Source organism: Metarhizium album, assembly GCF_000804445.1.
Source record: "Metarhizium album ARSEF 1941 chromosome Unknown scaffold_18, whole genome shotgun sequence".
Lineage (NCBI taxonomy): Eukaryota > Fungi > Ascomycota > Sordariomycetes > Hypocreales > Clavicipitaceae > Metarhizium > Metarhizium album.
Genome location: NW_024467592.1, coordinates 124,208 through 137,768, shown reverse-complemented (window position 1 = coordinate 137,768; position 13,561 = coordinate 124,208). Strand labels below are relative to the sequence as shown.

At 56.8% G+C, this 13,561-nt stretch overlaps 4 protein-coding genes across 4 annotated transcripts; 2 read left to right on the top strand and 2 right to left on the bottom strand.

Moving 5' to 3' along the window:
* Nucleotides 1–998: 998 nt before the first annotated feature.
* Nucleotides 999–3,101, bottom strand: MAM_06103 (Transcription factor, FAR1-related protein; the record flags this gene model as incomplete). The annotated part of the gene is made up of 2 exons (XM_040824901.1): nucleotides 999–1,414; nucleotides 1,478–3,101. 2 exons carry the CDS (start codon nucleotides 3,099–3,101, stop codon nucleotides 999–1,001), a joined length of 2,040 nt encoding a protein of 679 aa, XP_040677064.1.
* A 2,090-nt stretch (nucleotides 3,102–5,191) lies between these two features.
* Nucleotides 5,192–8,308, bottom strand: MAM_06102 (uncharacterized protein; the record flags this gene model as incomplete). Its single annotated transcript, XM_040824900.1, has 4 exons — nucleotides 5,192–5,884; nucleotides 5,948–6,216; nucleotides 6,275–8,055; nucleotides 8,127–8,308. 4 exons carry the CDS (start codon nucleotides 8,306–8,308, stop codon nucleotides 5,192–5,194), a joined length of 2,925 nt encoding a protein of 974 aa, XP_040677063.1.
* Nucleotides 8,309–9,808: 1,500 nt separating this feature from the next.
* Nucleotides 9,809–11,015, top strand: MAM_06101 (Alcohol dehydrogenase superfamily, zinc-type; the record flags this gene model as incomplete). Its single annotated transcript, XM_040824899.1, has 4 exons — nucleotides 9,809–9,841; nucleotides 9,902–10,037; nucleotides 10,121–10,389; nucleotides 10,494–11,015. The coding sequence occupies 4 exons, from the start codon at nucleotides 9,809–9,811 to the stop codon at nucleotides 11,013–11,015; spliced, it is 960 nt and encodes a 319-aa protein (XP_040677062.1).
* A 741-nt stretch (nucleotides 11,016–11,756) lies between these two features.
* MAM_06100 (Chromate transporter) lies at nucleotides 11,757–13,427 on the top strand (the record flags this gene model as incomplete). Its single annotated transcript, XM_040824898.1, has 4 exons — nucleotides 11,757–11,879; nucleotides 11,957–12,004; nucleotides 12,075–12,196; nucleotides 12,281–13,427. 4 exons carry the CDS (start codon nucleotides 11,757–11,759, stop codon nucleotides 13,425–13,427), a joined length of 1,440 nt encoding a protein of 479 aa, XP_040677061.1.
* Between the last annotated feature and the right edge of the window lie 134 nt (nucleotides 13,428–13,561).

The window sequence follows — 13,561 nt, the reverse complement described above, 5'->3', positions numbered from 1 at the left end:
CGCACCGCACCGCACTGCATCGTGTCCCCGTGCGAGGCCGGCCATGTGTCCAAGGCCAGGCCCCGGACACACAAGACAAGACCTGGGACGTCCCGGTCCCCTCCATCACGGGCATCACGGGCGCCGGGCGCCGGGCGCCTCGACGAACGCTCATCCGCACACCTCCGCCGTGCCCCCGGCCGTGCCTCTGCCGCCGTGGGAGATCCCGGAACCCCCTGGCGCCACCGTCCCGACCGCCAGGTCCGCTACGCACGTCGACACCAACACCGCGCCGCCGGTATTGATTTATATGCTCCCGCGTATGCTCTTTGCTCTGGGGCCGCATTGTGTCGCAGCTACTCCGTAGTCGAGTACCTCTAGATGCCAAGTACTCGCGCAGGTAGTAGTTGTCGACCAACCAAGCACACGGCAGCCGACGTAGTCTTCACACCGCGACATCTCGTCCGCCCCTTGCCCTTACTGCTGCCGTCCCAAGTCCTCATCTTCTCGTCGCTTTCGTGGCCAGTCACATCCGTGTCATCTAGTCAAATACTTCTGGAGGGTCGTGGACTCCCAGGCAACAAGATGAACAAATATGTACCAAGTATGATTGTCAACTCTCAGACTCCCAGGGGAAAAAAAAAATAAAAAAAAGGGGGGGGGACACGACCAAAATCAACAAGACTCCAAGCAATCCCACGTTTTTATTTCCACTTGCCGCCCCGTCCTCCCCGTCTTTCCCTCGGCCCTCTGCCCTCTCCTCTTCGCTCCTGTCTTGTTTTCCACACCTTGAGAAATGTGGGCTCCAAAGCTTCCGTCGAGAAGAGCAAAGAAAAGAAATCACTAGCTCGCATTCCCACACCAAAGGCAGAGTCGTCCCGACATAAAACGCCGCCCAACCAGCCGGACCGATGGCTCCGTGATCCATAAAACGACCTGACCTCCCTTCCGAGACAAAAAGTATGACAAGAGCACAACAACCAGTGGCAGCAAAACAGTGGGCGTGGCCCAGACAGACGTCACACCACCGAGTTTCCGCCAATTGCCAAGTTGCCATCTGGCCCTGCCAGTCTCTCTCGTTGAACCATGACCCGCTCGTTACATATGTCAATAAACATCTCGAATCTCTTGATGAGCTTCTCTTTTGCTTCCAGTTGGCTCTTGAGCGCGTCGATTTCCTTTTGTTTCTCCTCTTCAATCTTCTGCAAATCCTCTCGTGCCTTTGCCAGCTCTCTGCGAAGGTCTGCACGAATCCTGTCCTCTGGCGATTGCTGAGGTTTTGTGTATATCGCCGGCCTGTTCTCCGCAAGTCCCGTCGCCACCTTTTGTGGGTTTCGATTTATGGCTGCTCTTGCATTGTATATGTCCCTCGGCAGCAAATGACAGTCCGGGTTTTCGGTTTGCAGAATCTGGAGTGTTTCGGATACGCCTGCCCCTGCGATATGGTCAGCAGAAGTACTTTTGGTGGATTTCGAGCCGTTTGACGGCTTTCGCGTACCGTTTTCCTTCAGCTGCTTGACAGCCGCCACCATCTTGCTATCGAGTTTTCGGGCGGCGGGATGGTTGGAAGGACTCTCACTCGGCCCGTGATTGTGCTGCAGATGCGTCGGGTCGGGGCGGTAGCGGATCGTCCACTGGGTACGCTGTTCAATGGCGAAAAAGCCAAAGGGACAGTCGCATTTCCTCGATGATGTCTTGCGCTTGCGGAATTCCGGACTCACCCTACTGGGTGGCTTGCCAGCGCGGTCGCAAACAAACAGGACCTTCTTGAGACCGGGCACCGTTTTCTTGGAGCGACCAATAACAATCGCGTAGCCAACAGATGTACAATAACGCAGGACGGCCTTTTGCACAGCTTCTAGTGTTGGAAAGCTACCTCCTTCGGGCGGGGGAGACATCATTTCTCCCATAGGCTGTGTGGGAACGTAGGAAGGGTCGTTTAGGAGCTTTGAGTCGAGACCGTTGACTTCTGACGTGTCTCCATCTTGACCGTCCACATCCATCTCACTGCCCGCATGATTTCCCTGCTGTTGGGGAACCTGAGCAGCGGGCTGCTGGGGGGATGCCTGTACCTGGTTGACTTGCTGGACCTGCTGGACTTGTTGCTGCTGAGGAGGAGGCGGTTGTTGCTGCTGCTGTGGTATTTGCTGTGGTGGAATTTGTTGCTGAGGCGGCTGAGGCGTTGACTGCTGTGGAGTAGGCTGAGGCGTTACCTGAGCTTGCGGTGGCTGCTGCTGCTGCTGCTGCTGCTGCTGCTGCTGCTGTTGTTGTTGTTGTTGCTGTTGCTGCTGAGGCGGTTGTTGCGGTTGTTGTTGCGGCTGTTGCGGCTGCGGCTGCTGCTGCTGCTGCGGCGTTGACTGTTGCGAGCGGCCATGAGTCTGGTGAGACTGGACACTTTGGCGTCCCTGGTGGCCTGGATGGCCTGGATGAGTCTGGTGAGCTTGATGGGCAGGATGCGCCGGGTGTGCCGGGTGTGCCGGGTGTGTCGGATGTGCTGGATGCTGTTGGTGCTGATGTTGTTGGTGCTGCTGATGTTGTTGATGCTGCTGCTGCTGCTGCTGTTGCTGCTGTTGATGAGGTTGGTGTCCTGGGTGTTGTCCTGGGTGTTGTTGATGCCCTTGCTGTTGGTGATGAGATGCGTGTTGCTGATGGCTGGGATGCGCAGGGTGGCCTTGATGGGAAGGATGTTGCTGCTGGTGTTGATGGGATAGAATTGGATCATGCTGGACCGACTGACTCATGGACGTCGGGAACATCATGGGTGGCGGATTGGGCTGAGGCGGCATCTGCTGCCTCGGCGGCGCCGCCCTCTGCCGCTGAACACCGAGGGCATTTTGCGGTATGTGTGAGTTTGGAGTTCGCGAAGGTGGATGGCCGTTGGGAATGTTAGGATTGACCTGTGGTGCAAAGAGATGCGGCGGATATGTGCCTTGGGGAGGCTGCTGAGGCGTGTAGCCCTGGGGTTGGTATGGCGACGCGGCGTGGGGAGCCGGAGATTGCTTGGTAGGTTGATGCTGATGCTGATTTGCGTGGGTTGGAGGAAATCCAGCACTTCGCCGGAGGCCAGCTTGCGAGAAGTTCAACCCGTGGGCATTGGAGCCGGACGGTCCCAGACTCGACATGATGCGTCTGTCCGCAGGAGAGGCAGTGGCACCGAGTCGTCGTAACGGCGCGTGGAACGCAAAGCTTCTGTGGAAATGGTCGATGACAAATAGAAAAAAAAAAAAAAAAAAAAAAAAAAAAAAAAGAACAAGCGAACGACACCTGGCTCAACGTCGCCAAACGGAGAGCGTCGAGGGGCGAGCCGTGGTTGAGGGCAGGCCGGAAACGCGTCGTCGATGATGCTCCCGCATCCGCTCCCCTCTCTCAGGCGGCGTTCGAGCGCAGTCGCGGGTTATTGTCGGCGGTCGTTTCGTCGTGATCTCGGCCGTCTTGAAGACCTCGTCAACCGCTGGGTTGTTGATGGACGTTGAAAAGAAACTGGACTGCGCAATGGAAACCCTGGACCTGGTTCGGGGGTGTCGATAAATGGGCTGGGAGGAGGCGTGGAGGTGCGTGGAGGTGCGTGGAGGTGCGCGCCCGGAGAGGTGTGGGCAGAGGGAAGGGAGGAGCTGGGGGGATTGGAGCACTTTGCGCTTCCCATCAACTCGACGCTCATTCAACGCTTGGTGGCCGCAGCGGAGGTGGCAAGGGCAGAAAGAAGCGTAAGCTCGAGGCCGAATGCTCGTTGGCTGACGCTCGAGAGGTGGAGACTGAGGCGATTGTGTGGTCGAATGGGAGCGAGGCGTACGAGTTCCAGCCCGACAAGGTTCAGATGCTTTTTGCATCGATCTTCGCCATATTGCCCTCGACGGGAGAGGTTTTGGCATTGCCCGGCGGGACAAATTGGCATTCCATGTCGGCAGCTCCCCGGGGGTCATCAAGGGCCATCGAGGCCTGGCATGGCGCGGCATGGGCCACTGGAGTGTGGCCCAGCGTGGCCCAGCAAGACCAAGACCCAGCAAGGCCCAGCAAGGGCCTCTCCATGACAAACCGTCGCCTGTCCCGTCCCCCGTCACACGCCCGTCCGCCTTCCGCCGGCTTTCTGGTCGCAAAACATGCGCGGCCTCGTGAGCCAGAATGGCATCTGTCCGGACCTCACTATATATATACTCGACAGATTGGGGGGATGCAGCCTTGACCAGACGTGTGGCTACATCTCTAGCGCTGCATCGGACGACATGGTGCATGTGGTGGGCCAAGGGACTGACTGATGGGAATCGACGTGCGCCAGTCCGTCTGCCCGCTGCCCGCTGCCTGCTGCCTGCTGCCCGCTTCCACCGTCATCGACCAGCTCCGCGTCACGCCAAGCATCAGTTACAACAAGTCTTGTGCTCTGCAGGCCCGCGAGCGAAACAGACATCCAGCCGGCCTCGGGTCGAATCTTGGGCCAGCCTCCGGTTTCCCCTACCCTTCTCCCGCCGACGCCCCCTCCCTCTCCCGCGGCGTCGGCCAGGAATGGATATGCCAAACCCCAGAACTCCCCCACCACGTGACGTGCGCCAATCGCTGTAGTTACTCCGTACCTACTCCGTGACTTCCACGTTTTGGCCAAGTCTGACGTGAGGGCTGGTTGGCCAATCGTCAAGTTTCGAAACAGTGTCGCGCACCAATGGCCGTATGATAAGCGCCTCCCGTGCTACGTACCTTCCGTACCGAAGGCTTGCGTCTTATCGGATTATGCACGCTTCTTAACCACGCAACAATATATTTCACTTCGCATTCCAAGTCTTTGTCCATTGTCATCCACATAATGACGTGCGCTGTCTAACTATTGTTGCGGTCGGCATCTCCAGGGGCTTTAGCTTTTGACATGCAACTCGTCAGTCCGGCATTCCCTCATGCCATAGGCATTCCGCCCCGCCAAGTCAAGGAAACCATGTTATGGATTGTTCCGTCCCTTTCTATTTGGCACCAATAGCCAATGACCAGTTGGCCCCGTACGGAGTACCTAATTGATCCAAAAATTGTTCTACGACTCCCACCTACTTAAATACCCTTTTCACCGTGCATGAACCCAGAGCCTGCTGAGTCTTGCAGACGGTGAAACATTGCATCCTTGATCCCTCCCAAACCAGCCTGCCATTCTATATGTCATGGAAAAGGAAAAAAAAAAAAAGACAGGGGTGGGTTCATAAAGAAGCACCAAAATCTGCGTCATCCTCAACTTGCCCTATTCCAGCCTTCTTCTCTTTCGGCTCTTTGCGGAACTCTCCTGTCCGGCCACAAAATGCCCCTTTTCGTTTTGGTGTTGTTGCAAATTGTCGTAACGATTTTTATACTGACTCTTGCACCCCGGAAATGGGCACGGATAGATCTTGGGAGGTGTTTTGGCATGCATTAGCTTCTTGTGCTTGGCCATGCTGCCACGGAACCATTGGGGGTTTCCCCTTGGTCTGTAGCCGCAAATTTCACAGCACATGTCGGAATTCTCCTTGTACGGCAATGTTGTGTCTCCTGACGTGGGGGGTTGAGAAGGCGCCGACATGATGGTAGATGGCGTGGTGGGAGCAGACAGCGGCTGCTGTTGGTTCACCGCTGTCTGTTCAGTGTCATATATGGAACCCAAAGACGCCTCACTGGATGGAAAACAGGGCTGCAACGAAACCAAGTCGTTGAAAGCAAAACTAGTAGGCACGTGCAGGCCGGACATGCAATGGTCCGGTGTCTCGGGTTGCGCCTCGACCTTGCTGGAATCTAGGGCTCGGCTATCAGAGGCGTGCATGATAAATACCACTAGCTCAATAGCAAGCTCGTTATATCGTCGTCTGCAAGGTAATCGAAGGCCATCTTGAATCCGAAGCGATTCGATGTGTTCCCAAACGTGCTGAACATAAACATCACACAAGTCCGGCGGTAGTTGGGTCTGTGGACATGGTCAGCCTTTACATGTTGCATGTCAGCAGCTGGAACCTCGAATCGTTCTTACTTTCCCAAGATGCAGCAATTCAAGCTCAAGTTGGCGGACTGTAGAGATGTGGTTGGACTCGAGTCTATCCAAAAGTTCCTCCATGCTAGAGAAAAAGCCACCCGCATTGTGATACTGTTGAGCCGAAGATAAAATCAGATTCCTTGCTGCATTTACAAACGGAGAATTCGGTATCGTGGCAAGTTTATCAGTTTCCAGATGTTGTACGCAGAGGCTGGATGTTTGAATTTCTGGCCTTGTCGTGTTTTGAAGCGCGGCATATTCCAATTCTGCAAGGTGTGTCAGCCTGCGCCTACAAGTTCATATCATAACATCCAACAACCATACCGTCTAAGAAGTATTGCGAAATGAAAAGTAACGGGTCACTGACGCTGTTGTGGTAAGCGGGTTCTTTGTTGTTCCTGGCATTTGCGGTAGATGAAGGCCGAGACAGGCATCGCTGCTGAATGCTCGTAAAGTCTTCGCCGGTCATATCGCCAGGTGTCCAAAGAAAGTCGAGAACTTGCCAGTACGCAAACCTGTTCTCAAGCGTCATCCAGGAGCAATAGATTGCAGCCTGGTTGAAAAATTCCGTCGACCACCTTGTAGCATCTTGTCCATGTATCACGAAGCAAAGTGAGTATGCGATGTGCAGGAAGCATAAGACGTCCGACGGCGATTGCGGCTGCTTGCCTCGAAGCATGTCTGACATTGTCTTCAAACCAGTAAAAGCAACAAAATTCGCCGTCATGCCGCAAAAGTTTGAGGCCACATGGTTCTCCCCAGGGCGGCGTAACTGTCGCAACTTGGCTTGTGAGTCCGACACGTGAAGATCCCATGTATCTCGCGCTGAATGTACAAGTTCATGTGGGCTGGCCTGTCCCTTATTACGTCGCTTGAGGTCATCAATCAGTTGCTGTGGTTGCTGGCTCTCACTTCGAAAGCTTTCCGGCTGCAAGATCTCCGTTGAAGAAAGCACAGGAGGGTCGACGGTAGATGCAGTTGACTGCTTGGCATCCATGAGATGCAGCACCGTTGGGACATCAGCAGAGAGCTCTGTCAAGCCCATTGAGCCAGTGGATTCGTCCGCGAATTTTGAAAAGGCCATGTTCACGTCGTCGGCATGCGGATGAGGAGGTAAAGGGTGCGAGCATGGCAAGACATCATCGGAGTTCGGCACATCGTCGGCAGGAGAAGTAAGGTTGGACTCGATACAAGTCCCAATCCCCCAAGATCCAGACCATACTGACGTGGGAGAAATGGTGTAACTGGCCGTGCTCGAGGTACTGTTCGTGCTGTTCGTGCTATTCGTGCTCGTCGTGCTACTGGTTGACCTGACAGATGAAGTCGGCTGCAGGTGGCTAGTTCGACGTCTCGATTGAGCTTGAGAAATATCAAAGGCGGCTCTTGTGTTGAGCTGCAATGCTGGCTTTGCGGCTGCATTCACCGAGTCCGGCTTCACAAGATCTGCTGGGGAAACAGTCTCAACATGTGGCGACCAAGACCGATTCAAATAAGCTCTGTAGCTGCTCTCAGCCATGGACTTTCGAGAATGAATAGAAAGAGGTTGTGTATGGGCGGTATATGTGGAAGGCGCAGAAGATGATCGGCTCAAGTGATCTTGCTGCCTGTCTTCAGGAATCGTAGGAAGCGTGACCTCACTTGAAGCGATCTCGTGAATCTCATTGGACTGCAGCTCGAACCCTGGATGTGCCCCTATCGAGCACTCGTCCTCAACAGGGTACACGTAGCTATACGGATTGTCTTCAACTTCAAGGTCCAGGAGCGAAGGCGTAGGCGTCTTGGGTCTCCCCAAGGAGGAGAGAAAGGACTTGGCCACAGAGATCAACCTTTTCCGTTTGGAAGGATGGCTGCGTCGGCACTTGTTTATGTCATGGAACGTCTCGACCCTGCCACAGTCATAGCACCAGTACTTTCCATGCTCGAGGTACTTGCAATCGTAGAGATGCTGCAGCAAGCCCTCATGGTCGGGGAAGCGCTCGCGGCAGCCGAACAAGGGGCATTCCCGGCGCTCTTCGGAGGTCATCTTGGGACAAGCATTTCGCTTGACCGCAGCCCATACAATGAATCTATGCAGAGCACATTCATCCGACAGGGTGCCACGCGTGCTAGAGCTTCAAACAATCAGCATGTGGTCTTCGCATTGCACCGGGCTGGTTTCAGAGGACAGCCTACGAACGTCTCATACACACAGGGCGGCGGTTGATCTGGCTCAAAGGAGCTGGTTGACGATGAAGATGTCGACTCGGTGGTTGAGCGCCTGAGGCCTAGTCGATGGCCGGTAGGGGTCCGAGCAAATCTTCGCAAGGCTGAAGCCGTGATGCTGATCTCGTCAAGCGAAGACGGTCTACCGCTGTCCATGGTGGCAGCAGCTGCTCTGAGGAGAAGGTAACGAAGAGTAGATCGCACTCAGCCACACAACTTGGAAATAGTGATTCCAAAGTTGAAAGGAGAAGAGAGAAACACTGGCCACGAAGTCGAAGCCCCAGGTGTTTGACACGGGTCCATATTCCTTGGAATGGGGTACAGTGAGGCTGCAGGGAAACCACCAGGCGTCGACTGTCGACTGGACCTGTCCTCGGCCCTGATCCAGCTCTTGTCGCTTGCATATGCAGGAGGACTAGGACTACTGCAGCAGAGCCGTAGGACCAAAGCCGTAGGACTCGAGCCACACAGCCCGGTCGACCTGCGTGAAGACAAGGCCCAGGAACAGATGCCACAAGGGCAGCCAGGCCTGTGACAGTGTCGACATTGACGATGGTTGTGCGGGAAAGCCGCTCGGCCACAAAGTTGGGTGGCTGTGAGATCCGGGGCGGGCATTGACTTATTGGCCAGACCCTGGCATGATGCGAGCAACATACGAGCGTCGAGGTCAAGCCACCGGCGCAGCAAGGCAGACAGCTTGTTTTGACGTGACGTCTTTGGGGGCGATGCCCGTTCCTTGGGGAACATGGAAAGGTGTGATTGAGGGAGGATCATCAAGATTCAGGATAGCCCCAGCTGCCCGACCCGTCCGAACAGGAACAGGGTTCTTGTTCTTGGGGCAGAGTCCGCGAAGCGCCCAGCCTTGAAGTGCCTCGTCCAAGTCCAGGCGAGGTTTAGATGGTCCTCTGCCCAACATTAGGTAGCACGGGGCCCTCGTCTTTTTTCCGAGGACAGTTGGATTACTCGAAAGTGCGCAAGGGTCAAGTCTGGTGCTGCGCCCGATGTGCAATCTAGCGGGTTAGATGAGAGATGATGGGGGAATACGACAACTTGGATTGACAGTACGTAGAAGACGAGGCATACGACGAGGCAGACGAATGTGCACGCAAGAGGCGATGGCAGACGACAATCTTGGAAGCCGCATGGATCCGTTTGATCAAGTGGTACGTACCTGACGTAGGTACCCTGCCAGTGGGCACTCGGCGAGGGTCTACCCTATAGCAATCACTCGAGATGGTTTGCCTAAAGGCTAGTAGTGATCGAATAGTAAGTACAGCAACCAGATATTACGAGTAGCCAAAGGCTAGGCATCATTGGCAATGCCTAGTACGCTCTAATCATTGCAAAGTGTATAAATGTCGACTCCCAGGGACCCGGAAAAGCGAGGCATGACAACTGCCATGCGATGCAACACAAGCATGCAAAGGCAACGACAATGATAACCCGAACGAAACCCCCACTCGGTGCGGTTTCGGCAGCCGTTTTCTGGCGGCGACAGCCCAAGATGCCTCGGCTCCCCGCAACGCCCTTCATCAACCCGGGCCTCGTCCGCGAGCCGACTCGATCTGAACTCCAGTCCCCATCGTCCCAGTCGATACCCGGTCCGATATCAATTTTCGTTGACAGCATATACGATTCGAAGCGCATCGACTCGACATGAAAGGCATACAGATTGCGGAATACGTCAAGGTAAGCGCACTCAGTCACCCATTCGCCAGCCACAAACTGACCAGTCTGCTTGCCGTGCAGTCTCCGACGGAGCTCAGGGTGTCCCAGCTGCCGGACCCGGTGCCCAAAGACGACGAATACGTGATCGAGGTTCGCGCCGCGGCGACCAACTTCTTCGATGTCCTCCAGATTGCCGGCAAGTACCAGAGCCAGCCACGTATGCCGCCCACTCCCCAGACGCCCGCCGAGACGGGGGACCCAGGAGCAGTGACAGTGACGCCTCGCTCACCGAGCACGCAGCTTTCCCGTGGATCGCTGGCGCCGAGTTCGCCGGCCTGGTCGTCTCCACGCCACGGCGCTCCGGCAAGGCCAAGTACCGCGTTGGAGATCGGGTTTTTGGCGCGTCGCAGGGAGCCTATGCCACGAGGTGCGTCGCCAAGGAGGCGTCGATGCTGCCGGTGCCCGAGGGCTGGTCGTTCGCCGAGGCCGCCGGCCTGTTCATCACGGCGCCCACCAGCTACGGCGCCCTGGTCGTCCGGGCACGCGTGAGGCAGGGCGACCATGTGCTGGTGCATGCTGCCGCTGGCGGCCCCCCCCCCCCCCCCCCAGCTCGCCCGCTCTTCGCTCCGGCGAGGCGCCGTCGTACGCTGACGTCGCTCGCGCAGTCGCCAAGGCGTTTGGCGCCAGAGTCATTGCCACGGCTTCCACCCCCCGGAAACTGCAGGTTGCAAAGTCCTTTGGTGCAGACCACGTCCTCGACTACAAGGACCCCGAGTGGCCGGCCGAGGTCAAGAAGCTGACGCCCCGGGGGCGCGGCGTGGACATCGTCTTCGACCCGGTCGGCCTGGTGGACAAATCCACCAAGTGCACCGCGTGGAACGGCCGGATCCTGATTGTTGGTTTCGCCGGCGGCGCCATCGAAAAGGTTGCCATGAACAAGGTCCTCCTCAAGAACATCTCCCTCGTGGGCATCCACTGGGGCGCGTACAGCATCAACGAGAGGGAAACCATCCCCGTCGTGTGGCAGGGCATCACGAGGCTGGTCGAGGAGCGCAAGCTGCGGGGGACCGAATATACGGATGACGAGTTTGTCGGCTTGGAGAGGGTCAAGGACGCCCTGGTCGCCTTGTCGCGCCGCGGCACTTGGGGGAAGGTTGTTGTCAAGATACCACCGGAAGGGAGTGGCCGGTTGTAGATAGATGCACGCCGTCTTGGGGCCTCTTGGGCGCACTCTTTTCGCCCATGTCAGCCGCGAGGAGTTGTCAGTTCTAGCAGTCAGGTTCAGAATAGTACAGCACCGACTGCACCAATTCTGGTTGTGAAGTAGTAATCACACCCGGCCATCCGCTGACTGGTATCCTGAGCACTATTTGCGCGTTGTCACTGATTATTCAAGACCGACCTGTCAAGCACATACTCTCCCTGTAGCTGTACAAATAACATTAGGTGCCCTGGCTACAGTAAGAGACGTGTAAGTCATGACTACCTGGGTACTTGGTGAGGCTGCTTACTGACCGGATCGACCCTAGATGTAGATGTCCGATATGTTAGTCTGGTCTTTGCGGCGGCCGACAGGCTCCCGCTCCCCAAAGAGGCTCGTCACGGAGCGTGATGTCGTGATACAATGTACATGCAAAAACAGTTCAAAGTTGTGAGGGTCGCCAGCGATGGCGCAACGTGTGGCTGTCTCTACTTGGCCAATACCGGTTCTTGGAGCACACCACATGCCCCGGGGATCAGGGATCAGGGATTATTGAATGGGGCCTCGGGAGAGGCAGGGAGAGAGAGGGGGGACAAGGGAGAGAAAACAACAAAAACCGCGGCGAGGCGACGCAATAGCCGCATCTGATGCTACACGTGTAGTTCGTACCGAGTCGTTGGACTGCAAACTGTCCCCAAGACGCCCGCGACATCAACTACATACTTGATGCGCGCCATGTCCACAAATAGCCGCGATCCCTCGCGGCCAAGGGGCCTCGGCCGTGCCTGGGAAGCGACGAGGTTCAACTGGTACCTGGGTTTCTCTGCTTTCGGCGGACCGCCAGTGCATTTCAAGATTGTACGTGCCCAAGATAACCAGCCGTGTCGGTTTCCCAGGAGTCGGGGCCAGGACTGACCGACGACGGGCACACCTAGTTTCACGACAGGTTCGTCTCGAAGCTAGGATGGATAGACGAGCAAATGGTACGCCCCCCTCCCCGTCTCTGCTTCGAGCCAACGACACTGAGGTTGAGCGGCACGCGAGCCGTGACAGTATCAAGAGCTGTTCAGCATCTCGCAGGCGCTATGCGGTCCGGCAAGCACCAAGATGCTCTACTGCATCAACCTCATCCACGGGGGTTTGCTTGCCGCCGTCGTCGCATTTCTCACGTGGAGGTAGGTGAGTCCCGATACGCAGCCAGACTAGGTGGACTACACGAGAAGCGACACTGAGGGCGTTGCGTCCTGTCCCCCCTCCAGCCTACCTGGCGCACTAGGAATGTTCAGTCTGTCCATTGGCGTGTCAAACATCCAGGAGACTCTGCCGCGTGCGGCATACGCGCTCTTGTCCGGCCTCAACGCCGCCACCGTCGGCGTCATCGCGCTGGCAGCGGTAGAGCTCTCCGGCAAGGCCGTCACCGACCGCCTCACCCGGATCCTGGTCTTCTCAGCGGCCACGGCCGGAATGCTGTACAAGGCATTGTGGTACTTCCCGGCGCTCATGATGCTGTGCGGCTGCGCGACCGTCGCCTTCGACCACCGCTGGCTCCACCGCCCAGCTCGCGTCCTGAGCGGCCGGTGGGCGAGAATGGGAATAAGAATGAGAATGACAATGCGGCGGGCCGCGCCGGGGGAGGCGGGACGCGTCGCCAGTGAGCGAGGCCAAGGCCGCCTTGCTGCTCCCGAGAACCCCGAGCCTCGTGCCATCCCGCAGGAATACCGCCTCGACTTCTCCTGGAAGGCCGGGACGGCAGTCATCACGGCCTTCTTCCTCACCTTGGTCGTCGTCATGGTCCTTCGCGGCCTTTTGCGCGAGCCGCCCATGCTGTTCAAGCTCTTTGCAAACTTGTATCTCGCGGGCACCATCATCTTTGGCGGCGGGCCGGTCGTCATCCCCCTCCTGAGAGAGTACGTCGTCGCAGAAGGCTGGGTGAGCCCTCGCGACTTTCTCATCGGCCTCGCCATCACGCAGGCTTTCCCGGGACCAAACTTCAACTTTGCCGTTTTCCTGGGCAGCCTGGCCGCCATCAACGGCAAGCATTCTTCCGTGGGAGGCGCCATCCTGGCATTCTTGGGCATCTTTCTCCCTGGCATCATACTTGTCCATGGGACCATGGGCCTCTGGAGCGCCGTGCGCAGCAAGCCGTGGGTCAAGTCCGGACTGAGGGGGGTGAATGCTGGTGCTGTTGGGCTGATATACACGGCCGTGTATCGGATATGGCAGGTAGGCTATATCGATCAAGGCTTTCAATCAGGAAAAGGTCTCGGCGACGATCCGTGGTGGGTTGTCATCACGGCCACCGCATATGTCGGTGGGAGGCATTTTGGGGTCCCGGCCGCGCTTGCTATTGTGCTCGGGGCTGTACTGGGCTTGGTGAGATATGCTGTTGTGTCGGCTCAGAATTAGGCTGTGAGCGATGATGATCTTGAGCAGCTCCGTCCCGTCTTGTTCGTTGGCGGTGTATCGCAACCTCCTGATCGGAAAATACTGCTCTCTCGCACGTCTAGCATTGAAACTAGGTACAAGGGACAAGTGTCCCC